This window comes from Acartia tonsa, chromosome 4, assembly GCF_053477335.1.
Source record: "Acartia tonsa isolate MP-2025a chromosome 4, ASM5347733v1, whole genome shotgun sequence".
Classification (NCBI taxonomy): Eukaryota; Metazoa; Arthropoda; class Copepoda; order Calanoida; family Acartiidae; genus Acartia; species Acartia tonsa.
The window spans coordinates 9,210,147-9,235,822 of NC_137263.1; the positions used below are offsets into that span (position 1 = coordinate 9,210,147).

Sequence of the window (25,676 nt, forward strand, 5' to 3'; positions counted from 1 at the left end):
AGCGGTTAGGACTCTAAAAGTCTTTAGGGTCATTTGAGGAAAGGGTTGTACGAAAGTCGACTTAGGTGTATTTTTTCTAGTAGTGATTTCTAGTTCAAGTTCTAGGTATTAAATTTAGAAGTTCTTGACAAAAAAATGAATTCTAACCTACCTATTAGGCCTATCCATTAAATTAGGCAAACAAAAACTTATCTATCTAACAGATATTTAAGCCCTCTTTGATTTTTATTCTATTTTAATACCCAAAAATGTATGTGAAAATAAACAAACAATTTTTTTCCAGGTACATGGCTCGCAAACAGGCAAACCAACTTAGATTTGCAAAGAAATATGCCGCCCTGACCAGTGCTACAATCTCAATTCAAAGCGCATGGAAAGGTTACGTCGCAAGGAAAAGATTTATCCAGCTGAAGAAAAGCACTCTCCTATGCCAGTCGCTTACAAGAATGTATATACAGCGCATCAAGTATACGCGACTAAGACAAGCAACCATTACAATTCAGCAACAATTTAGAGCTAGACAGGCAGGCAAAGCTGACCGAAAGGCGTTCGTAGACTTAAAGGATGCATGTGTTGTTATCCAGCGCCAGTGGCGGGGTAGACAGGCAAGAAAGCATTTAAATGAGGCAAAATCTGCAGCAGTTGTTATCCAATCAGCTTTTAGAGCCTGGAAAGCAAGAAAAGAATATTTACATCTAAAGAGAAACACAATAATAATTCAGCAAAAGTTTCGTGCAAATCAACGGACAAGGATAACCAGAGCTGAATTCTTATTAAAGAAAAGATCAGCTGTAAGAATTCAGTCCTGGTTCAGGTGTGTCGTTGCCAAGGCTTCATTTCTTAATATACGTAGTCAAGTGATCAACCTTCAGGCAGTGTCAAGAGGCTACTTGGTACGCCAAGAATTAAAAAGGAAAACTGATGCTGCTATCTGCCTTCAGCGAGCATGGAGATCTAGACAGCTCACAAGACAAGCTGTACAAGAGTTTCAATCATATAAAGAAGCTGTTGTTAAAGTTCAATCAAGATTTAGAATGTTGTTGTGTCGACGAAAGTTTCTGGACACTAAAAAGAAGATTATATTCATTCAATCCCTGGTGCGTATGGTTAGATCAAGAAAATCTTTTCTAAGAACCAAAAATGCTGCCTGGAAAATCCAGCAAAGGTGGCGGGCTACATTACAGGCAAACCAGCTGAGAAAACATTACATAAGTATGAAAAATAGTGCAATTATAATTCAAAAGTGGGCAAGAATGAAATCTCAATTTAAGAAATACAATGAACTAAAATCGTCAGTTATTGCAATTCAAAGTAGATTTAGAGGAAATCTGGCTAGACAAGAATACAATAAAAAGATTTCTGCAATTAATCTCATACAATTAAGATGGAGAGCTGTACTTCTGGCAAGGCAAAAGCAAGCAGAATTTGCCTCGACCAAACTTAAAATCATAAAGATGCAAAGTTTTGTCAGGATGGTAATTCAAAGGAACAAATATTTGACTTTGAGAAGATTAGTCATTGGACTTCAAGCGCATGCTAGAGGTTTCATTGTTAGAAAAGAACTTGAAAGAAAGGCTGAGGCTGCTAAGAAGATACAGCTGTTCTGGAGATCTCTCCTTGCTGCCAGGAAAACTAAACTTCAATATACAGAAACAAAGAAGGCTGTCCTGAAACTTCAAAGCTGGACAAGAATGATAATTCAAAGAAAAGAATATTTAAAAGAAAGAAATCAAATTATTAAGTGCCAAGCTGTTGTTAAAGGTTTCCTGGTAAGACAACAGCTTAGAAATGAGAATGATGCTGTAAAGATTATCCAATCCCATTGGAAAGCATTTATATTGATGAGAAGGGCCTGTGCTGAATACAACAAATTAAAACAAAGCACTATTACTATTCAAAACTTTTACAGAATGGTTCATTGCCGCAGAGAATATCTTAAAGAGAAAGAACAAATAACTAAAACACAAGCGGTTGTTAAAGGATTCTTAGTAAGAAAAGATTTAACCAATAAACATAGAGCCGCCACAAAAATACAATCCCATTGGCGAGCTTACAGGGCTATGAAACAAGCTAGATGCGAGTTTATTACATTACACAGGAATATTATTAAGCTACAGAGTTGGACAAGAATGATCCTGGCAAGAAAAGATTACCTAACACACAGGAATCAAATCATAACCTGCCAAGCAGTTGCCAGGGGTTTCTTAGCCAGAACTGAATTGAAACGTAAGATGTCAGCTGCCAAAGTTATCCAAACCCAATGGAGAGCATATATTAACATGAAAAAAGCCAGGCAACAATATCTTAACACCAAGGCTTCAGTAATTAGAATTCAAAGTTGGTCAAGAATGATTATTGCTAGACGCAATTATATCAAGAATCAAAAACAAATTATTTTAGTTCAATCAGGAATTCGAGGATTTTTGGCCAGACAAATGTTACTTAAGAACAAAAATGCGGCAAAGAAAATCCAAGCTTTCTTTAGATCATATTTGCAGGCTAAACATGAAAGAAAAGAATATTTGGATCTAAGAGAAAAGACCATTTTGATTCAAAGCCATATTAGAGGTTACATTGAGAGAAAGAAGTATGGAGCCCTTAAGAAATCTGTCATAAAGCTTCAGGCTTTGGTCAGAGGGGCTAACCAGAGAAGGATGGTTCACCAGAAGAGACAGGCCATTATAACAGTTCAAAGCTACTGGAGAAATGAGCAGGTATAATTTTGTTAATGTTTCATATTATTTAATATTACATTTAGGCACCGTTATACTATGATTGACTGTTATATTTATAGTGCACACTTAACCTTTCATTTTATATACCTATATATTGTAGGAATCCAATTCTATTGTTACATTAAAATTTATTATTTTTTTAACTATTATATTCTTCAAAAGTTTTAACTTGTACATTTATTTTTAGTTAATGCGAAGCTGCAGACAAGAGTATTTGGCTATGCGGTCAGCTGCTGTTAAAATCCAAGCTTTCTGGAGAATGTACAAAGAACGCCAGGTGTTTAATCTTGCCAAGAACAGCTGTATCAAGATCCAAAGCTGCGTCCGTAGATATCAGGCCGTTAAGAAATACAAACAGATGTACTCTAGTACACTTCAAATACAGAGGTGGTACAGAAATATTAGGACAAGCCAGGAAACTAGAGCTAACTACTTGGAAGAAAGAACAAAAATAATCCTAGTACAGTCAGTTGTTCGAGGTTTCCTGGCACGGAGAAGTTACAATCAGCACAGACAGGCTGCTGTTGTCCTCCAGGCAAATATGAAAATGTATCTTCAGCGTAAACAATATGTTGCCATTAAAAATGCTGCCTCTATTATCCAGCGTAGATACCGCAGCAAGGTTGAAACAGACCGGATTAGAATGGACTTTGTGCAGAAAAGACAAGCTGCGGTGGCTATTCAGGCAGGAGTTAGAGGGTGGATAGCAAAAACTGAATATAATAAACAAAGAACAAGTGCTATTCTCATTCAATCATTAGTGCGAATGCGTATTGAAAGAACGAGATTTGAAAGGTTGAGAGGATCTGTTATTTCTTGCCAGCGGATGGTCCGCGCTAAAAGCCAAATGAGAACGGATAGAAATATGTTCTTGGCCAAGAAACAAGCAGCAATCAAAATACAGGTAAGATTTTTAATTCTTTTTTGCAACAAAAATAGTATTTTAAAGTATTTTCTGTGTAACGTTTTGATTACGTCATAATCGACGCAAAATCAATTACATAACCACAATGTCAATATTCGAAGTTTGGCGAGAATTGTTTATCTAAAAGTAAGATATACTGGTTTGATAACTTCTGGGTTCCGATAGCCGCCAACTAGCCGCTTTGATTGAATAAAACTATTTTCAACTTTTAATGCACTGCCTATTTGCTGCTATGGAATATCTTGTCTTTAGGGCAGTGGATTTGCAGCTGCATTATTATTATTTGTCTTGCCGCTGATCAGAATAATATGGTTACTAAAGGGTGTGCAAAAAATGTGGACATTTTTTAAATTGAAATTGCGTGGCTTGTGGTTATAGTAGAAAAATATTACGCATACCATTAGAACCGCTAAGAAGTCTATTTTTTTGGAAATTTAAGAATGATGATTCCTGTGCTACGTATAGTTAGGGAGCTACGTGTTACAATGTCCCAACTGACTTAAAACTTGACTTGCGAGTATATTGGTAAATATTTGAGAATAATTCTTGCAAAAGACGTGCGTACATTTTTAAAATTCAAATTGCGCGGCTTGTGTTAGTGGCAGAAAAATGTTACGCATACCGTTAGAACCGCTATGAACTGATTTTTTTGAAATATAAGAACGGTTTCTGTGCTACAAATAATCTAGGAGCTAGGTGGTAAAATGTCCCAAAATTTACTCGCAAGTCAAGTTTTAAGTCATTTGGAACATTTTAACACGTAGCTCCCTAACTATACGTAGCACAGGAATCGTTCTTATATTTCAAAAAAAATAGACTTCTTAGCGGATCTAACGGTATGCGTAACATTTTTCTACTATTAACACAAGCCGCGCAATTTTAATTTTAAAAATGTCCGCATTTTTTTGCACACCCTTTAGATGGCGGATGCGGTTCAATTTAATTATTTTAAATGACGACCGCTGAGTCCTTGACTAGGTATAATATTGGTCAACTGAATGACAAGGTTTGAATATATTTGTTTACTTTGTTCAGAGTTTCTGGCGGATGTATGAACACAGACAAAGCTATATCACTCTTATACAAACTATTATATTTCTTCAGGTAAAACTTTTTATTAGTAGTAGCGAAGCTACTCTCTGATTTACTATGTACTATGGGGGAAATGTGATTTTCTCGGCTAAATATAGAAGGCTTAAACTTCTTGTCACCATTCCTATTGAGCAAAGTTAACTATAAAACATTCATTGACTGCTTTTCAGCATTTTTTGGGCTACTTTTTGGTCCAATTTTCTGTTGTTCTGAGCATCCAGTATGTAATTATTAGACCGCCAGTCTGTTAGTCATCATACAAAATACAAAATATAAAATTTATGAGGTCTTGGGTTTTTTTCTCAAAAAAACATTATTGATTTAAATATCTTTAGAACTCCTTTTATTTATTCTTATCCATGATTTTATGTGCTTCGCTACTTATGGATGTTGTCAGCCTTGTTTCTTTTCATGTATTTTGAATATTAAAAACTTGGAAATTGTGGGATTATATTAAAATATTGTGAGGATCTAAATAAAGTCATTGGTTCAAGAAAGCTATTTATTTAGTTCTAAAAAAGGATAAGGCTTCTGATTTTTTTCAATGGGAGTTTTATTAGTGATAATAATCAGCGGCACTTTTCAAAAAATAGCATTCGGAAAGAATTGTCTTTAATATTTGCAGACGTACTTTAAATAGATTCGGAAGAATCAAATCCCAAAACCCCAAAACACATGAATTTTTGGTATAGATATTTAATTTGACCGAATATTGTCGAATTGCCTTCTCTGATTTTTTCATAGATAGTGTGAATGCTTTTATAAAGATAATAAACTTTAAAGCATGGAAAAACCTCGAACTTAAATTGTGTTTGGCTTTTAACAAATAAAACTAAAATATATCTTATTGACAAACGTTATTTCTAAAACAAATCTTATTTACATAGGAAAATAAAATAATGGACAGTTATTCCATCTATATTTGTAAAAACAAGGTTTTTGTATAGGCAAGAATTAGAGCTCATTTGGCAGAAACTAAGTACAAACAATATCGGAAATCTGCTCTCACCATACAAAAGTATTTCAGGTAATTAAAATTGTCATTTTTTCCTCTTCGGGAAGGTATAGATAGAATTTACCTACATGTTTAAAGAGATAGTTCTACGAAGTGTATTTAAAGAGTTATGGTACTTAGAGTAGTGAACTTTTATATGTCTTAGTAGAATATATTAGGCATTGGATAGATATGATTATATGTTAAAGAATTTTTAACATTGACCAGACCAAACTTTTTTTATTTGACAATATCTAAAAAAAGTTAGTGATTTGCCACGTAAATTACATGAGAATGGTCTATTTTTTTCTAAATATGTATAGCCAAAACACCAATATCAGAGAATCTTTTTCCACATATTTCACAAGAGTTATAAAAAAATTGAACAGGGGTTCCCCTTGGGACAAGTTACTTAAAAAACATAGAAAATAACGTCCGGTTCAATATAGAACAGGTTTTCTAAATTTCTATAAATTCTTTTTAAAAAAATAAAGACAACCGTCCGGTTTACTTACAATATATACATTATCTCACGCGGAAATACCAACTAACCATACAACATATATATATATATATATAAAGACCATTCTCATGTAATTTATGTTGCAAATCACTAACTTTTTTAGATATTGTCAAATAAAAAAAAGTTCGGTCAGGTCAATGTTTACATTCTTCACAATCATATCTCTCTAATGCCTAATATATTCTACTAAGACATATAAAAAGATCACTACTCTAAGTACTATACTAAATATCTTATTGGTGATTCTTTGTCGTTATGTGTATTTTGTTGTATAAAAAGTTTGAAGTTCTATTAAGTAGTAAATGCTATCTAAAGTTGTATTTATGACAAAAAAGTTTTTGACATATATAACAAGCAACGAAGTTGAAAATAAAAATGAAAATCTCATTTTTTAAGGAAAGTCCCTGGTCAAATCTTTTAATTTTAATCAATAACTTTATATTATGCACTACTACGTTATTTAAAATAGAAAAAACTTACAGTTCACAATTTTTTTTTTAAATGCACTTCGTGAAACTATCCCTTTTCAAGAATTTTTCCTAATTGAATTAAATTACTAAATTAAGTCGCTTTTTTCTTTTTACACGTACTTATGTCACACTTTTTGTAATAATTTGATATTAAAATCTCTGTAGCCTCAAACAATGTTAGCGTATGTAGAGAAGGGTGGCATCAACACCCGCTTAGAATTGAAATTTTAAGGTCATGTCTTCTCCTTTTGATTCATAATGGTTTCTTATCCCCCCCCCCCCCTTGAAATGCCGTGCACGCCACTGGTAACCAATATTTTTTAACTCCATTACTTTTTACGTCTCCTTTTTCATCATAATTCATATGCAAATACAAAAATATGTTATTTATAGAAACTACTTGGAGATGAAGCGAGAACGCGCGCGCTACCTTGAAATTCAGGAGGCCGTGGTCAAGATCCAGCGGTCTTACCGCGGTTATGTTTGCCGAAAGAATTATCAGGCGGATGTTAAGAACATTGTTTTATGTCAAACACAGGTTTGATATTTTTCTCATTTTATTCGGCGAAGCTTTTCTACATGTATGTGATTTCTGTGCGTCCTTTATTTTTATAAAATTGCTGCAGATCTTATCAATTATAAATAGTATGATGTGTTTTTTGTAACGATACGGTACAATATTGTAAAAGTTTCGACTCTTCAATTCATTTCATTACTACCATTTTAAACCCGTTTTATTTGTTTTCTTATTAGCGTTTTCTAATTCGATTAAAGTAGTCATAATAAGACATTAAAAATGTCATATTTTTGTAGGTGCGTGTATTCATCGCTAAAAGAAAACTAAAAGTCTTGAAAGAAGAATCAAATGAGAGGAGTGCCGCAACCAAGATTCAAAGCTGGTACCGCCAAATTCTTGCTGCAAGAATGCTTCAACAACTTAAACAGCAAAGGAAAGAAGAAATTGTTGCCACCAAAATTCAAAGCTGGTACCGTCAAATTCTTGCAGCAAGAATGCTACAACAACTTAAACAGCAGAGGAAAGAAGAAATTGCTGCCACCAAAATTCAAACAATTTTTAGAGGTTTCATTCAAAGACGAAATTATGCAAAATTGAGGCGTGCTGTTGCTATAATTCAACTTAAGTGGAGGGCAAATGTTATGACAAAGGACGTTCGTAAAGAATATTTACAAAAGCGCGAAGCTGCCCTGAAAATACAGTCTTTTTGGAGAATGTTTACACAAAGAAAATTGTACCTTAAAGAATGTAGTAATATTACAACATGTCAGTCTTATATCCGTAGAAATCTTGCTAGAAAACGTTTTGTAAGTCTTAAGAATGCTGCTTCAGTGGTACAACAAAGATATCGTGCAAATAGAATGAAAGAAGCCTCCAGAGCACAATTTTTGCAACTTAGACTTACCACCGTCAAACTTCAATCCATGGTTAGAATGAAGACACTGCGAACAAAATTCCTACAACAACGAGAAGCTGCTATAAAAATCCAGGCTTTTTTCCGCTCTTACATCGCAAAGAAGAATTACATGAAGCTGAAACAAGTAACTACAACCATGCAGCAGCGAAGACGTGCAATTGTTTTAGGTCGAAAAATGAGACAAGAACATGTGGTTAAGCGCAGGGCAGCGGTTACTATTCAGAGAATATGGAGAGGTTCTGTGTGTAGGTGGGAATATCAGAGGAAAATGGATGCTACACTAACTCTCCAGGCCTATGCCCGCGGATGGTTGGCACGTAGATATGTTAAGCGTAAACGGGCGGCGCTTGCTGTCATTCAACAAACTCTACGAAGCTACCGAGCCATGGTGAAAAGCAGACAAGAGTTTGTTGCTAAAAGACAAAGTATTTGTAATATACAAAGAATCTGTCGTGGCTACTTAGCACGTCAAAATCACAAGAAGGTGAAAGAAGACGCGGCCTATAGAGAAGAGTTGAGACAGGAATATTTACGGCAGCAAGAAATAATCAGAAACAAAGCATCTGTGGTTATTGTCCGTGCTGTAAGAATGTATATTGTTAAGAAGAGAATCATGAAAAGGATTACATCTGCTGTAGTTATACAGAAATACTGGCGTGGTTACAAGTCACGGCAACAGCTTAGAGAAAAATGGCAGGAGTTGACATCTAAACTGACCGAAATTCGCCAACGTCTCGAAGAGGCCACAGCATCGGCGGAGCCGGAACAACGCCTCGGCGTGAGAACAGCAAACGCCATTGAATATCTTTTTGATATTCGTGATGTTGCTCAGTTGATACACGCTGTCAAGACTCTTGACATGGCCACGCGTTTGTCAGAGGATTGTTGCATTGCTCTGTCTACCAACTGTGGTGTACAATCTGTACTTGAAGATAACTCTGAGGGTTGGGATAAGAATCCATTGGCTGAATTATTGAACCTTGTTAATAGATGCAATAGATCTATTCCTCACATGGAGGTAATTTATTTTATCATGAATTGAATTGTCCTTTACGTAAAATTTTATTTACAATGGTTTTTTTGGTTCTTAAAGATAACGGTTTTTAATGTATGGACCCATTTATAGAAAAGCAATACATTTGTCTTGAAAGTTTTGGTCAAATTTTTAGTAGGAAATAATAACATAAATATTTAGGTTGTGTCGATATCGCTTGATATTTTGATCAACATCTCCAGAGTTCCATCCACCCGCAGACAGGTTGCCAGCATACCTGGCCTGGTCACCAGCCTTCTTCAGCTCATGGTTGTCTTCAGAGCTGCTGGAGCCAACATATTTTCAAAGATTTGTGCATTGCTTCAAATATTATCTACCTACACGGATGATAAAAAGGTTGGATTTAATTAATTTTTTTGTCATTTCTGTGTTCAAAAATATTTATAAGAGTCAAAGATGTAGGCATGTATAGGAAATAGTTTGAACAAATATTACAAGATATCTTGGAGGACAAGACAATAGACGATAAATTGATTTACATCCCCAATGATAAACAAAATTTCCCCTTCTATAGATTTAGATTTTTATTTTCTCCTAGTTTTACCAGTAGGGAAGGGGAGCAATGGAAAGATATTTTCAGAAGGCTTTATTTTATTCATATTATACCCCCTGCTACATATTCTTTACTATTAGTTTTTTTCATCAAAGGAGGGGAGAAAAATGGGAAAAAAATTCAGTTCTCTTAATTTTTAAATTTTTTTCCTCCTAACCACATATTTTTTTTCATTTTTTTACCCCCCACCCCCCCTCCCCCCCCCCTTAGCAGGGTCAAATTTGCAGAATATACACCCATGCACTACAAGTTTAGAACCAACCTTCAAAATTCAATTAAAGTACTTAAATATTATTAACCAATGAAGAAGATACCGCGGTTATAAAACTTTAAGTAGGAGTATTTAAAGTCCAGTGTCCCATCCCTCTTTGTATACAGGAATAATTGCGATAGAAATTAGAAATACGAAAAAACGCGATAACACTTGAATTGTTGAGGTCTAGAATACACAAAGTTTAGCAAATAATGAGTTATAAATTATCCATAAAGTCTTAAGAAATTATTTGTTATTTCATGGATTAAGTTGAAACAAATCACAAAACCTTCTCTAAGCAAATATTTGACCGTGCTTTAATAATCATATTTAATGAAAATAAGATTTTAACAGTTTTATGTTTAGGTAAGAACTGAGTTATCATCTGTGATAAACCTAAAGAAGTTGAACGACCACAAGACCTTAATCACAAATAAACAGAAGATGTTGGAGCAGAGTAAGCTACGGAGGAGCACAACTCCTCAACAATTACCAGCTGTCTCGTCCGCTCAGGTATATTTACAGGGTGCGCCACATAAATCCGGACTTTTTTAAAACGACCATAGCGCCAAAACTACTTGACCAATCAGGACGTTTGACCCCACTATAAAAAGCTTAGGTAATGACCTTTTTGCCCATGAAAATCTTTGGACGATGGAGGACGTGTACGCCGAGCTGGCCGCGCATATGTTCAACAAGGCAGATTCGAATTGCGCAGATAGTTTACCGTATATTTATGACTTGAGCCTACTAAATCTGATCTCAGCCCATCTGTAGGTGAGATGGACTAATGAAACTTGCCGGAGATACTATCAGATACCTAGTGAAAACACCAGAAAAGACTAGAGCTCTCTATCCCAGCTGACTTGGCTGAAGTACTCCGACAAAGTGGATCGTGGTAGATTTTAAGATGTCAAAAACGTCAAAAATCTTGAAAATTTCTCGGTTCTTGACTTCAGGGGCCCATATGGAACCTTGAAACTCGTTTTAGACTATGTATTGCGCTGATAACCCTATCTTAATCTGCATGCCATTTTTAAAAAGGTATAAAACGTTGTTCTAGCTTAACTGTGGCCCAAATGAGAGCCACCGTGTCAAAGGGTAGCTTTAAAGATGGGTTAATTTGGATCCTGCGGTTACTCACGTCCTTAAGGAGATGTGGCCTCCCAGCAGCCCCGATCTAATCCAATAGACTTTTGGGGCGGGAGCGCCATTAAAGCATGAACCAATAGACATGCCCATACCAAAAAGACCTCTCTCATTGCTCCTATCATGAAGAACTTCGCCTGCTTGAACAGGTACATGGTGACTTGGGTCGGTGGGCGGTTCAGGGGGCGGGTAGAGGCGGTGATTGAGGCTGGCGGCGATTTTATTAAATAATCTAATAGTCATATACCTAGGTTGCTTCCCAGTTTTTAAAATTCAATAAAATCTTTATAATTGACGATTTTATGTTTATTTGTTTAAAAATAAGAAAAAGTCCGGATTTATGTGGTGCACCCTGTATATTAGTTAAATTTGGGCTGTTTATTTCAGTAGTCCCCCAAGTTATTCGTTGGCGACTTCAATTGAATTTTGATTGGTTGGTTCATTAAGTAGTTTAAACGTTTCAACAACTCTTTGTAATCTACAGTAGGAATAATTTTGTGTATCATCATTGGTAATATACATTGTCTCATCCCATTAGATCCCTTTAATAGTGTTTTCACACAAAAATCGAATCGTAGTTCAGGCAAACCTATCTGTAGATCATTAGGATAGTTTAGCCCCTTAGCATCCAGAAAAGATATAAGATATAATAATATTGTATTTTTAGACTAAGAAGAGGAAGGGAAGTTCAAGTGTTGCCACAAGTCACCCCTGGGCTGTGGATCCCAACCCAAGATTCCATCAGGATCCTATCACTGCCATCTCAGCACTCATTCATGAACTAACCAAACAATAAACAAAACAAGAATAACTAAAACCAAAATTCGAGATGTTTTTGTATGGTGTAATAAAGTACCTGTTAGATTAACTGTAATCATATTTACTGGCCCGTATTGATATTACCGTATTATTTTGTTTATGTTTTATAAAAAAATATTTTTAGTAATGTTATATCATGTATCACACTAGTGCATTAGACAAAATTAATTATTAATTGTAATTTATGTTTAAAAATGTAGGACACCACAGACATATTAAAGAGTTAGACTAAATTAGAATTTAGAAATGGGGGAGTTCAATGTAAATCTATATATACAAATCTCACCCCTTCTAAAACTATTAATATATTTATTTTCCATTTATCTATCAATGATTAATACTATTTTTTTTTAAAACTTTTAATATTAGAATTGCCTTTCTGAAGATTTTTTATTTACATACACTTTTGATAACACTTTTATGCAATTTTTGATTTAAGAAAATGTAATATATTTTAGCCGGACCTAGAAGTGAAGAAGTATAATGGCCTAATCTATCTAGGCCACAAAGAAATGGGACGCTGCCATAATTGAACAAGGCAACATTAACTGCAATAATTATTGTGTTGAATTTGTGAGACACAAAAATTAGGTGCCAGAGAAATGGGGGGGGGGGTGGCATTATTAATGGATGAGAGGGGGGAGGGGAGGGATGTTCAGGGATAAAGGAGATTTAATTTTTAGATTTGTTATTGTTACTTATACAATATACACACAGGGATGCATATTTGAATACGTTTTAGTTTATTGCATCAACATTTATCACAAATAAAGATTTTAATGGATCCGCTAATATTCAGATTTAATCCAAACCCGATTTAAAAAATTAATTGATTAGGTACTATCAAAGAAAATACAATGTCCCAAAAAGTATAAATGGTAGTATTAAACAAGGTTTAGGACTAGAAGCTCATAATCTACCTCTTTTATCCCTGCGGGTGTTAGAATTTGTGAGGACATTCACTTCCTAAGCTTTATAGAACTATTATTTACAAGTTTTCTTTTCATTCAACATCAAGTTTTTTTTTTCCAGCAGCAAAGATGCACTTTAAATACTTAGTGCCCTACATACACAAGTATTCAAATAAATTACCTAATTTACTTTTTAGTATACAATGTTGTCTTAGCATTTTTCGTTGAAATTATCATGTTCTACTTCTAAATTATTGTACCTGAAAATTAATGCCTAAGATATTATGAAATTGAAATATTGTTAGTGTAAGAGCGATGTAATTCCTTCTGTATATATTTATCTTGTTACATTTTAATATAAATAAAATTATATATAAAGCAACCATAAATTCCATTTTTCTGTAGGTTTTCTAAAAAATGAATTCTCGTCCTCAAATGGGTAATCCCCATTTCTCCTATGATATGAACAGGTAATTTTTATAAAGATTTCCTTACTTGGCCTACATTAATAGATAAAGAATAAACGTGGATGTGATGACAGAGGAAAATATGTCGTTTTATTGGCCAGTTTGTTCATCCAGTAGGAGGGTTTGCGGTAAAAGGAGTGTATTGGGTGCCCGCTGCGAGTTTCACTTTATTAGAGAACATTAAAATCTGGTGTAACATACAAGTAATGCTATATTTATTTCTAAATTAAATGATATATTTCTGTCTGTTGGCAGACCAAACACTTCGTCCCCGGCTTAATCTAAAATATAAAAATAATGAGGATTATGCTGGTCATGGACAGGACTCTTTGCTGGGTTAGATAGCTTATACCAACAATGAAATTAATGCGGAAAAAAATCACTAAACCTATACGTGTTTTTCAGCTGTCGTTGGGGGGCAACACATCGTAAAATTGACGACCTCTCCATTTGCCCCCCAAATATTATTTTATATTTAACTCGCTTGTTGGTTATACCTTATACCTGGGTTAAATAGTTTTTAGTTGGATCTTTAGTGCTAAGACAATGGAGGATAAAAATGGTTACCACTCTAACTAAAATACCCAAAGTTTAATTCAACGAATTTAAGAATGTGTTTATAAAATAATCTTGAATAATTTAAAATCTTGCATGCAAATATATATTTCTATAATTCCCCAAAGAAATATCTGATGGTTATGTTTAAGATCTGGAAACCAGTCCTTTGGAAACTCTGGAAAGAATTTTACGGGAGCAGTTATGAAACAGCCAATGGCAGCCGCTGTTCGTCAACCCAGCAACCAGCAGTATTCATATGCCCCGCAACTCTATGGAAACCGGTCAAATGTTTACATGATGCCCCAGGGCTATGGCAGCAGAAATGATGTCAGTCTTGATGGGGTGGGAGGACAGGGTGCTGCTTATCCTGGCGGACACATTGGATATTCTAGTGGCAACTTACTATCAGGTAACTTTTGGGATGACCGAACTAAATATTAACCGCATAATTTTCTAGGTGAATGTACGCCTGTACACGAAAGGACAGTTTGCTATATCTAATACTAGCGGATACGCCCCATAGAAGCCTCTAGGGGCACTTAAGGTTGGAGGGGGTAAGAGCCGACCTCATCCAATTTAAAATTTGTATTTAAAAAAACAAAAAAATATTTTGGGGGAAGGGGGGTGAAGACACACTCCCCAAAAAAAGTGTAAAACCTTCCCAGGTCCTATAAGAAGCTTAACTGTAAAGGAGAACAATATCGGTTCAGCGTTTAACGAGATCCTTCGGGAGAGACATAAAAAAACCTTACTACTTTATATATTAGGATAACCATCCGTCTGACGTAGTCAGTAAAGGAAATTGAGATTTTCTCAGAGGTTGTTAAAGATAAGAGATATGATTTTTTCATTTAAGATGTACGCTTTGAGGTCAATTCATAACTCCTTTTTTGGCCGAAATGTGTTCAGGGGCGTAAAATTTGATATACCTTATATTGTTTAATCTATAAAAATATATTTGACAAGATTTTTATACAGGTATATTATGATGCTTCTTACGTCAAAACTGTCATCAAACAATTAATATTATTTTCTTCAGAAAAAAACAATGAAAAAAGAAACAAAATCTTTTCTTTTTATTCATTGTAATGCGAGGAGCAGGGATAATTGAAAATAAAAAAATTGTCATTCCATAAAAAATAACACTTTGTGTCGAGATAAAATGAATCATTTGGCATTTTGGGTAAATATGCTCGAGAAAAAAAACGTGTGTTTATCAGCGATTTTGTCATTTCTCGCCGAATTAGATTTCTCGCATAAGTTTTCAAACACTTTGCAATAGTCAAAGACACAGTAAATAAGTCTTTAAGTGAAAGTCAAAGCTTATAATATAAAGCCTTTCAAATTAGTCAATTTAATAACCAAAAGTTTATTTGAAATTACTTTTAGTTGTTGTTTATGCAGTGATTTTTTTTATTTTTTGAAGTTTAGATTTAGTTTTCTAAGTTATTAAATTCTTTACAATATTTTCATGTCTATTATTCACTTGCAAATTGATTTTTAATCCTAAAATATTTTAATCTTGATTATCTATGTCTGTATCTGTATTATGTTCATATGTATAGTAAAGAGATATATATTTTCAATATGATTATCCATATATTATATATAAGTTGTGCCAGAAATTCTACCAAATATAACACATCTTTAGATTATCAGAACAGAAAATTATTACAACAGCACAAACTACCACTTCCCCTTTTTGATTAATCAAACCAGCGTTTTGGAGCCGTTTGATTTTGGTGCGGCTCCGGATCCGACCTAAAATCAAGAAAAAACTCGACATACTTTTTTCCGCATAATATTTTTGTCGTTTGAAGGTTTTATAAGTTCAATTTTTCATAAAAATGGACTTGAAAAACTTAAAAAGGGCATTTGCACATGACAAAACAGAGTTACCAAAATATAATTTGTAAAAAAAATCTCTTTATTTATTTAGTCCGGAGCCGTTTTTAAAGAAAACTACGGCTCCGCCAAAATATGACGGCTCCCGGCTCCAGCTCCGGCTCCGAAACACTGAATCAAACACTCTAAATTTTGTGTCTATGATGTGAAACACAGATAATATGCGGAAGTGATTGGACACCTGCGTAAGTATTGTTCTGCTTCAGTGTCAGCATATCCACAAGTTGCTCTTCACAAATATTGCAGGGTGAAGGGAGCAACTTTGGTTACATTTTACCTCACAAACTTGATAATACCACATGATTTTAAATGTGTAACCTTATGGGGCTTTCCTGTAACTCTTAGTTCATGGGTGAGGGGATTCACTCCTCTATAAAATATGGATATTTTCTATAAAGTTTATACGTGTTACTCCTTGCTCTTTGAAGGATGAAAAGAACTCTCTTGAATAAAAGTATACATGTGTCTCCTTACTCTCTGCAGGATGATAAGACCTCTCCTAAATAAAAGTTTATACATGTTACTCCTTACTCTCTGCAGAATGATAAGACCTCTCCTAAATAAAAGTTTATACATGTTACTCCTTACTCTCTGAAGGATGATAAGACCTTTCATATTCTTAATAAAAACAATATTTTATACTTACATTTTTATTCTTGCTATACATATATTCACGTTTACAATAAGTTTATAATCATTTAATGCATTATTAGGTTTGTGTAATATGCTGATACTCTACAAAAATGGATTTTTTGAATTAAGGACCTAGAAGTCTATTCAACCCTGGCCCCAATGGCGAGCGGTCAAGCAGGCAGAATCAACAGATGTACCACAGTTCACAAAACCCCCACATGTTGTCAGAAAACAATATGTCGTCTTTGCACTCTGGTAGCAACAAGACAGCAAATTTGGTCCAACATCAATCCTACAATCAAGTATGTTATAAATCGCTTGCTTTCTTTTATTCTTTAACGATAATTGGGGCGAACCCTAAACCATAATAGTGAGCATTACAGTACACATGTATTAATTACTCCTAGAAAAATTATGTCGAAAGGTGGCAAGTGTTAAAAAACAAAATAAATAATGCAGATGACAAATATGAGAAAAATCTGGCAGATTAAAACGAAACTATACCTAGGGAAATAATAAAGAAAATAAGGATTTTTAACAAAAACGTTGCACACTGACGGACACACCACTAACCAAGGTATCTTGTAGGGTATAAACGCTAATTGAAAATATATTTTAAGGAGAATGACGTTAGCTCAGATCAGGTACAGAAAAGGCAAGATTTCAGGGGAACTGCCTCCAGAATTTCAGATTTAAGGTTGGTCATTTTTTGGCATTGAAAAGCTGTAGTCACTTCAGTAATAGTAAGGTTCTACTACATCCCTTTTATTTGCGAACAAAAAAAAGCCCTATCTGCCCTATGCACTAAAAATTATGGAACGATCGGTACAGCCGTTTGCTAGGTCTTACGGACATACAAACACATAAGGAATACTGAAAGAATAGGATGCAGAGATATTTTTAAGTAAAAAGATGTTATGTTGACATACAGAAGGTTTGTCGGAATGTTTTTATGGCCAGAGCAAGGTTTCATAATAATAAATTATGCTCAATTATACATTACCAACTCTTTTTCCTTAATTGTAACACACCGTCGCTTAATAGAATTAAGATATTTTCTCGTATTCATTCGAATCCGGTGGATAGGAACCGGTTCTCATCCATACGAAAAAACTATGTCTAGCATCGTATTATAAACCACTTTCTACGAATATAAAAATTCTACAGGGGTGTATATTCTGCATGGGATCCCCGGCTCAGGGGGGGGGGGGGGGAAATAAAAAATAAGAGGTTGGAGGGAAAAAAAATGTAAAAATTAAGAAAACTGAAAACATTTTTTCCATTTTCCTTGGTTAAAAAAAAACTAAAAAAATGTGTGGTAGGAGCGATAAAAATAAAATATAGAGTTCTTTAAATATTTTTCTATTTCCCCCCCCTACTTTTTAAAAAAAATCTAGGGGGGAAAAAAATAAAAAATTTTGTAGCAGGGGAAAAAAATAAATCTTGTGCAGAATATACACCCCTGAAATTCTATATCTGCGGAAAGCGGTTTATAATACGATGAAAGAAATAACTATTAATATGTAATATAAGATTTTTTGATTATGTTTCTGTATTAAAATTTCTCAAATTCAGTTACAAGGGACAGTGAATCTGATAAACAATTTCCCCACCTACCACTCCCACCCCTTCTTTTCCACTTCCCTTTAGTTGCAACACAAAACAAGTACCACAAAATATCCAAATTTTCAGCAATTTTCAAGTAGAATTATTTCGCTTAATCACGACCTCTGTTCAAACTATTTAAACTTTTGTTGGTTATATTTAGGGATGGGAATCCGTCGAATTTTTGGGCCGGATTCGGATTCCGGATTCTGAAGGAATCCGTCAAAAAAAGTGACGGATTCTTGCGGATCCCGGATTCTTATTTTTGGCGGATTCCGGATTCTAGCAGTATTTTAAAAGGCCGTCCGTCACAGAGGGATAGCTTTTTTCATTAATTTAACACTATGTTACTTGGTTGAAGCCCTGATTTGTTTAAAGTGTTAAGTGTTAAACATTTACATCACATTAGTAATTATTAAAATTTGTTATGTACAAAAAAATTTAAGAGGGAGTTGTAAGAAAAAACTCAAGACGGTAATTTTAGCCTACCAATTTAGAATCCGGAATCCGCTATAAAAAACGGATTCCGGATCCGGATTCGGATTCCAAAATAGTCCGAAAATTGGGCGGATTCCGGATTCCGGATTCGGATTCCGGATCCGGATTCCCATCACTAGTTATATTACAATTGTTTAATGTATAATTGGTTAATATATCTTAATTGCATAAGGAAGGGTGTGGAATATTTAGAATATGGTTTCTCCAGACATAGCTACTGTGCCACGATGTGTCTTCAGTTCCGCACAAAGATCATATTATCAAATAAACAGAACAGCATATTATTACAATAACGCAAACTGCTCCTTTCCCTTCACTTCACTCGCGCCATTAAACAATCCATATTTTTTAAAAGATAATTTGTCTCTTTGTGAAAAGGATAATACGGATATAATAAAGTTGGGAAGCAAATGCACAACTAGTGCCACACCTTTCGTGGTTAGGGCAACCATAGAAATAAAAGTATGATACAGAGGCTAATAATTTGATATTTAGAATTAATAAGATTTGATTTACAACTGTAAACATTTGAATTCAAATTTAGCTATCTTTATTTTTATCCTAGAAATAATTTACGCTAATGGTTGAAACTATTTTTTTAAAGGTAAAAAGTATGAAGAAACATATTTTCAGAACCCAAATTTTTAATTAATATTTATAAAGATTACTCCCCCCCCCCCCCCCCCAAAAAAAAAAGAAGTTTGGACGCCCCTGATACATTTATTTTTTTAGTAAACGCACGAAACAAGTTTTAATTCAGCTGAAATAAAGCTATAATGAAAAATAGATTATCTTTATTATATTATTAACTCGATGATTGCCCTTACTGTGTTATAACCTAACTCTGTTCTAGGTTAATGTTTATTTACATTTATACTTTGCGAGTGTCTTCAAAATAATTTTCTTTCTGGATATTATGGACAAAACTGATAACTATATGAAGTTATTACAAGGGAAGTTCTATAAAGTAGCAAGTTCATATTTACAGGAGGTGTGTTTGTGTGTGGGGGGGAGGGGGGAGGGTGTTAGGAAGTCGACATATGCCTATTTTAATTTTTAGTTGTAAAATATTCATTTTCTAGGGGCGGCGATCTTGGGAGATACTCTCCTTCAAAATAGTTATGATCTTTCCAGGACCTATGAGAAGCTATATTGTAAAGGAGAATCAGCTGGCTGTCATTGGTAAATAGACACACACACAGAGAAAGACATCCTGTTACTTATATTAATATATGGTTTTATAGAGTTCTCTAGATGTGTTCTTGCTAATATTCATTCATATTTCTTATGAAACTTATGCAAAGTGCATTGAATTGCGACATTTCTTTTAAGCTTTAAAGATAATTTCCCTGTAATTGTAAGAAGTCACTTTGGTAGTAAGAAGTATAAAGATTGAGTAGCCAAAGGTTAAAACATGAAAATGAATGGGTTTGAGTGTGCGTGTGTGTGTGTGACAGGTATGGAGAAGGAAACATGAAAGCCACATTATCGTATCCATCAATTTCAGTGTCCAACAGTCCCTACTCTAAATCTTGGACTTTTGAAAATTTTTATCTTTTTTGATGTTTTATTTATTTTTACCTAGGTACTCTTTTTACTTAAAATTGTTAAAAGTTAAACTAAAATTTACATTTAATTTCTTAATTCCTAAATATTTGATTAAAAATATTCATTTGGACATTTTAAAGTTTTCTGAATCTTGTTACACTACAAAACAAATAGGTATAATATCATCCGACTTGTATGTCTTTTTTTGTCTATCAAACGCTATTCTTAGGTCAAAGTGTCAAAAATTTAATTATCTTGTGTGACGAACGAACCCCAAACTGTCCCACTTTGAGAAAGACGATTCCAGTGACGTCATATACGTTTAGGGAAGGGGGAAAGAAAATCTCTTCCCTTTTCTTCCATCTCTTTTAAAGATATTTTCTTCCCCCCTTCCCTTTTTCTTTCCCGAAACGTATATGACGTCACTGGAATCGTCTTTCTCAAAGTGGGACAGTTTGGGGTTCGTTCGATCATCTTGTGTAAGGAACACTTTAAGCCAACAACATTTTCATATAGAGCGTATAGGAGTAGGCTTTGGGGTGTGTTGACATCTGACCAACATTTAGGATACAAAAGCAACCACTTGGACCCCCATTTTCCAACAATGGGGATTTTAACAACTTCATGAGAAGAAACTGGTATATCTATAATACAAAGTAGAACGATGTCTGTCCGTCTGTCCAGCTGACCGTCTGTCTGTCCGTCCCTTAAGATCTCGGTAACCACTGAACCGATCGGATTCTACTCTTCAGGGTATCTACCTATTGGTCCTGTGGTGGTTTTAAGCTATTTTCTTGGGGGTTGGGACACCCCCAAACCCCCAAAAACCAAAAAATCCCCCCCCATTTTTTTTTAAATTTTTTTTCTTTGCTGAAGATTTCCTTGGTCCTTTTTTTGAAGGAGATTTCCATGGTCCTTTACGATTTTCGCCTTAATTTTTTTATCACCTCTTGGGGCAAAGCCCCTAGAGGCTAGGGGCGAAGCCAGTAGTATTTCAAAATCTAACTGAAAACTTTTCTGTCTGCTTCGTGCAGCAACCCATAATTGTTATTTACTTAACACTATAAAGAGCCAGCTGATAACACAAAGTATTTTAAAGTATTTGTCGCTTCAATTTTAAGTTTAGCTAAGAAAGTATTGGTTTGAAAAAATGATTATTCTGACTCCCTCTCTTCCTATTGATCTGTATTTGTGTATAGATATTACACATCTACAATACAAAGTAGAATGATGTCTGTCCGTACGTCCCTTAAGATCTCAGTAACCACTTAACCGATCGGATTCTACTCTTCAGGGAATATACCTTCTGGTCATGTGGTGGTTTTAGGCTATTTTCTTGGGGCGTGGTTTGTATGGGGTTTTATAGAAATTCTTCACATAAAACTACTGGCAGCACTAGTAGTACTTAATTTTTAATTTTTTTAATTTTCTCTTGGGGCACAACCCCTAAAGGCTAGAGGCAAAGCCGCTAGTATATACATATATAATATAATATATATATTTATTGTTTGTTATTTTTATTCTGTTTATCCACTCTGGTCATGTTTTTGTCTTCATAATTCTTTATCAGGGATTTAGGTATAATATAAGGGATTATAAAATAGTTTAGCCCCAATAACTATGTTGAAAGGATCTCTGTGAAAGAGGAAGAGAATGTCTAGAGTACAGAGTTGGCATTAAAAAGACCACTTGGTTTAAACCAAAAACAAACAAGCCTAAAAAAAAACAAGGTGGGGATGGTTTAAAAAAAATGTATACAAACAAAGGCCTATCTTTCCAATTATATCTTTTTAAGATATAAATAAAACAGTAAATGAATGTCAAAAACCTAAATTACTGTATCAGCCAGGGTTGTCAAATCAGGCGGGCGCTTTTGGGCTGCTATTTATCGGGTCATTTAAAGCAGATTTGGGCACCCCCCGTATTGGGGGGTGAGAAAAAAGGGAGGGGTGAACAAAGAGGGTGGGGGCAGGCCTAAACTTTGGATAATATTAAAAAAATGGTTTTTATAAAAAAAAACGGTTTAAACCAAAAAAAACAAACTGGTTTGTTCTTTTTTTTTAAACCTGCTTTTTTACTATCTCTGCTAGAGTATACATCTATCATTGTCCTATCCTTCTCCTCCATGGTTGTATATAGGAATATAAGCTCATACTATTACTTACGCTTGTTATTACATCTTTGCATAATTAAAGAAAATAAACATCCCCACTCTAGAAATATTTTTTTATGTAACTGGACAAAGTGTCTTAAAAATCAGACACGTGACGTCATAAAAATTAGGGATTATCCATATCTTTTTTATGGGTTTTCATTCCCACTTCTCCCCTTATCTCCCTCATTTTTATGACATCACATGGCTGATTTTTAAGACACTTTGTCCAGTTACTTTTTTATGTTTGTTTATATAACACTTTACCTTTAATTAATCAAAACTATACATACATTTTCACACTATCTTATTCGAATTGAACCCTTCCTTTAAGGTTAGGTTTGGCTTATTCAGGTTTACGAGAGCCCTGCAGGGTGAATACAACTCATATTGTTTTATGCTTACTTCTTCCAATTATAAAATGTGTTTTAATTTTAGAATATTGACTGGCCGAGTTTTGCGAGTGAAGGAATGGATGGCATATCAGGAAATATTTCTATTTAATATTAGTTAACAAAGTTACTCTATAATTCACTTTGTCTTCCGTAACGTTATGGGGGATTCTTTTCTCGAATGCTATTCAAGAATAAGATTGACTGTTTTTTTTTATTTCTATACTTTATTGTTGCAACCTTAAATCTTTTTTTGTTTAACATTTTTTTCTGTCTTTAGTTGCCGTTTCCCGTGCTTTACAATATTTATGGAGTTCTAGTTGCACCAATCAACAATACTAGTAATGTAAGAAGGTCAGTATTGCACTTTTCACATGTTAATACAATTGATGACCACCAATGCCCATGGTCTTATGACTATTTTTTGTCTATCTCGTCTTTTTGGTTGGTACCTACAAAAGAAAAAATACAAAACTACTTTTATTGATAGTTCATTTTATAAATTTGGAAAAGAAACGAGTGGGGGGAATGAATTTCTTTATCCGTACATTAAGATATATAAGTTTTCCGGAATTTTAATGTTAGGGGGAGATTTGAAATCTGCATCAAATTTTAAGGATTTTTTATAAAATTCGTTTTTTGTATAATTCTTTATCTAAAAGCGGAAATGCATTTTAAGTTAATTAATTTTGACCAATAGGATAGGTGGATTTTAAACTACCTGCGCTCTAATTGGTTGAATGATGTACGCCATCCAATCAGAGCGCAGATTTTTTAAATCCACCAATCACAGATACAAAAATTAATTAACTTAAATTGCATTTCCGCTTTTAGATAAAGAATTATAGAAAAAACAAATTGTACAAAAAATCCTAAAAATTTGATGCAGATTTCAAATCTCCCCCTAACTTTAAAATTCCGGAAAACTTATATATCTTACCGTACATGTATTATGCCCTAGTAGGTACACAATTTACGATTAAGTACAATTCAAGACCATACAGACGAAATTACAGACCATAGCAACATACTTATTTACTGGTGAACTAAAAACTGCATATTTAGATCTGTGTCGAGAAAAACCTTCCTGTTGTGTGATCCCAGATTTAAGGAGCACAAACTGAGATGTGTTTATTATGAAATTGAACAGAAGCTCATGTTCATAGATTCTGATTCTTTTCTCATGGTAAATATTCGGTAACAGTTTACAAGTAGCCAATTAAGCACTTAGAATCCCCCTTCACACCTTTTATTAAAAACAAATTGAAAACCAGGGAGTTGGATATTTTTTTCCTATGACTAACCTCTGCAGGGAGCCCTAACTTAACCTAAAGTTCTAAACAAATAAACGAGAAACTAACCCCCTTCCCTTGTTTTAAATCAATTTGAAATAAGGAGAGGAGGGATGCTCAAGAGATTATAGCGTCATGATATACTCTTCATACCTGATTAAAAACTTTTTATTATAAAATTCAACTTACCAACTGTAGAGTGTACATTACATAAATTTGACACTGAGGTCTTGGCCTAAAGTCGGTAATAAAAGGAGAATGACTGTTATACTCAATTTAAAGTTAAGGGGGGCGGGCATCCCCTCCACTCCCCTCCCTGCTTTTAACATAAATGCCAACTCTCCTTAGTTTTACCGATAAGATTGAATTTATAGCTGTTGCTTTTTATTTCATCTAACCTGATTAATAAAAAAAAATATGCAATCGCATTTACAATTTTCATAAAAGTTTTCCATTTTCCTAAAAAGATTAAAAGAGAAAAAAAGGTGGACGTGCGAAAGGGGTAAGAGCAGATTGTGCTCTTATAATAATTTGTGCGGTTTCATTGATTTAATAACTAAACTCAACGCCTTTGAATGTAATGTTCTTACAGGTAACTGGTAGAAGACAAGAAGATGGCAGTGTATTAGTTTTGAAAGTGGTCATTGTCGACCCACAGCAAGAATCTCTACTTTCTAGGTAGTAATAGTAACACAGGGATCTAAGGGGATAAGATGATGGCCTATAAATTATATACCTCACAAATGATAAAATTAACCCTTTTAGATTACAATAAGTAGTTGAAACGTTTGGATACTCAACTGAATTAACCAACTAATCAAAACTCTATAAAAGTACCCGTATTTGTTAAGCCAACGAATAAGAAAACGTTATTATAAAACTTGAACTGGTAAAATAAACATCCCAATGTCCCTTCCCCCCTGGGTTTTACATAATAGAGTTAACTTGACTCTTCTTTATGGACAAACAAATATTAACAATTTTAGAGGGACATCCTTTTTATTTCTTTAAAAAACAGAATATGGTTATTCTGATCATTAGAGGATTCACCATTTCAAAATTTAATACTTTTCATGTTCTCTAAAGTAAAATACGCAGCAACCTAATCCAATGATTAGCCCCTTCTACTAAGTAAACGAACTGAACAATACGGGAGTTCTATGTTAGCATGTTAGCAACCTGAATTGACGACAATTTTCCCCTTGTCATAATATCCACGTATATTCTATATCCATTACTATGCTTGTGGAATGTATTTTGAGAAATATTTATTTGTGTTAATGTTTAGGTTGGAAAACTTTGCTACTCGTGGAATCAAGCTGGCCATAACTAAGTAATTCACAAGAATTTTAGCAATACTTTAAAAGGACGCTCTAGAATGTATTTTTTGTTTGTTTTAATGATTTATATTTTACATACATAATGGCAGTTTATTGCATCGTATTTTAGACAGCTTTCCGCGTATATTAAAATAAATAAAAATATAGGGATAAACCCAGTTTTGTTAGTTCTGAGGGGCTGAATTGAGGGGAAAATTGAATCCTGTAATAAAAGTAAAATAAAGTTAACAAATAAACAAAAAGTATGTCCTTTTAAAATACAGTAATAAAATACATGTAAAATAAATCTATTTGGCTACAAAAACTAAATTTATATATTGATATTGAAATGTGTATACCTACCTATTTATTGTAATATTTTCTATAAAGGGGGAC

The 25,676-nt window shown here is 34.0% G+C and overlaps 2 protein-coding genes across 2 annotated transcripts in view; both read left to right on the plus strand.

Moving 5' to 3' along the window:
• asp (microtubule assembly factor abnormal spindle) overlaps positions 1-13,293 on the plus strand; it is a 32,051-nt gene extending 18,758 nt beyond the window's left edge. The window contains exons 19-28 of the mRNA XM_080156190.1: positions 284-2,714; positions 2,923-3,639; positions 4,696-4,764; positions 5,700-5,779; positions 7,133-7,277; positions 7,553-9,190; positions 9,368-9,562; positions 10,399-10,545; positions 11,849-12,196; positions 13,109-13,293. Of these exons, the coding sequence (XP_080012316.1) occupies positions 284-2,714; positions 2,923-3,639; positions 4,696-4,764; positions 5,700-5,779; positions 7,133-7,277; positions 7,553-9,190; positions 9,368-9,562; positions 10,399-10,545; positions 11,849-11,977 (5,551 nt within the window). The 3' untranslated portion in view covers positions 11,978-12,196; positions 13,109-13,293. The remainder of the gene's footprint in view (positions 1-283; positions 2,715-2,922; positions 3,640-4,695; positions 4,765-5,699; positions 5,780-7,132; positions 7,278-7,552; positions 9,191-9,367; positions 9,563-10,398; positions 10,546-11,848; positions 12,197-13,108) is intronic.
• A 6-nt stretch (positions 13,294-13,299) lies between these two features.
• LOC145315956 (uncharacterized) lies at positions 13,300-25,676 on the plus strand. Its single transcript, XM_080156191.1, has 9 exons — positions 13,300-13,381; positions 14,086-14,345; positions 16,604-16,776; positions 17,095-17,171; positions 22,716-22,762; positions 22,948-23,023; positions 23,735-23,855; positions 24,554-24,639; positions 25,250-25,676. Exons 1-9 carry the CDS (start codon positions 13,329-13,331, stop codon positions 25,296-25,298), a joined length of 942 nt encoding a protein of 313 aa, XP_080012317.1. The 5' UTR covers positions 13,300-13,328; the 3' UTR covers positions 25,299-25,676.

Excerpts from the sequence above, each read along its gene's own strand:
- LOC145315956 (XM_080156191.1), top strand. The coding sequence starts at position 13,329 with ATGAATTCTCGTCCTCAAATGGGTAATCCCCATTTCTCCTATGATATG. Across the intron at positions 17,172-22,715 it reads TCCAGAATTTCAGATTTAAG|AATATTGACTGGCCGAGTTT; the intron begins GTTGGTCATTTT and ends TTTTAATTTTAG. Across the intron at positions 23,856-24,553 it reads ATTCTGATTCTTTTCTCATG|GTAACTGGTAGAAGACAAGA; the intron begins GTAAATATTCGG and ends ATGTTCTTACAG.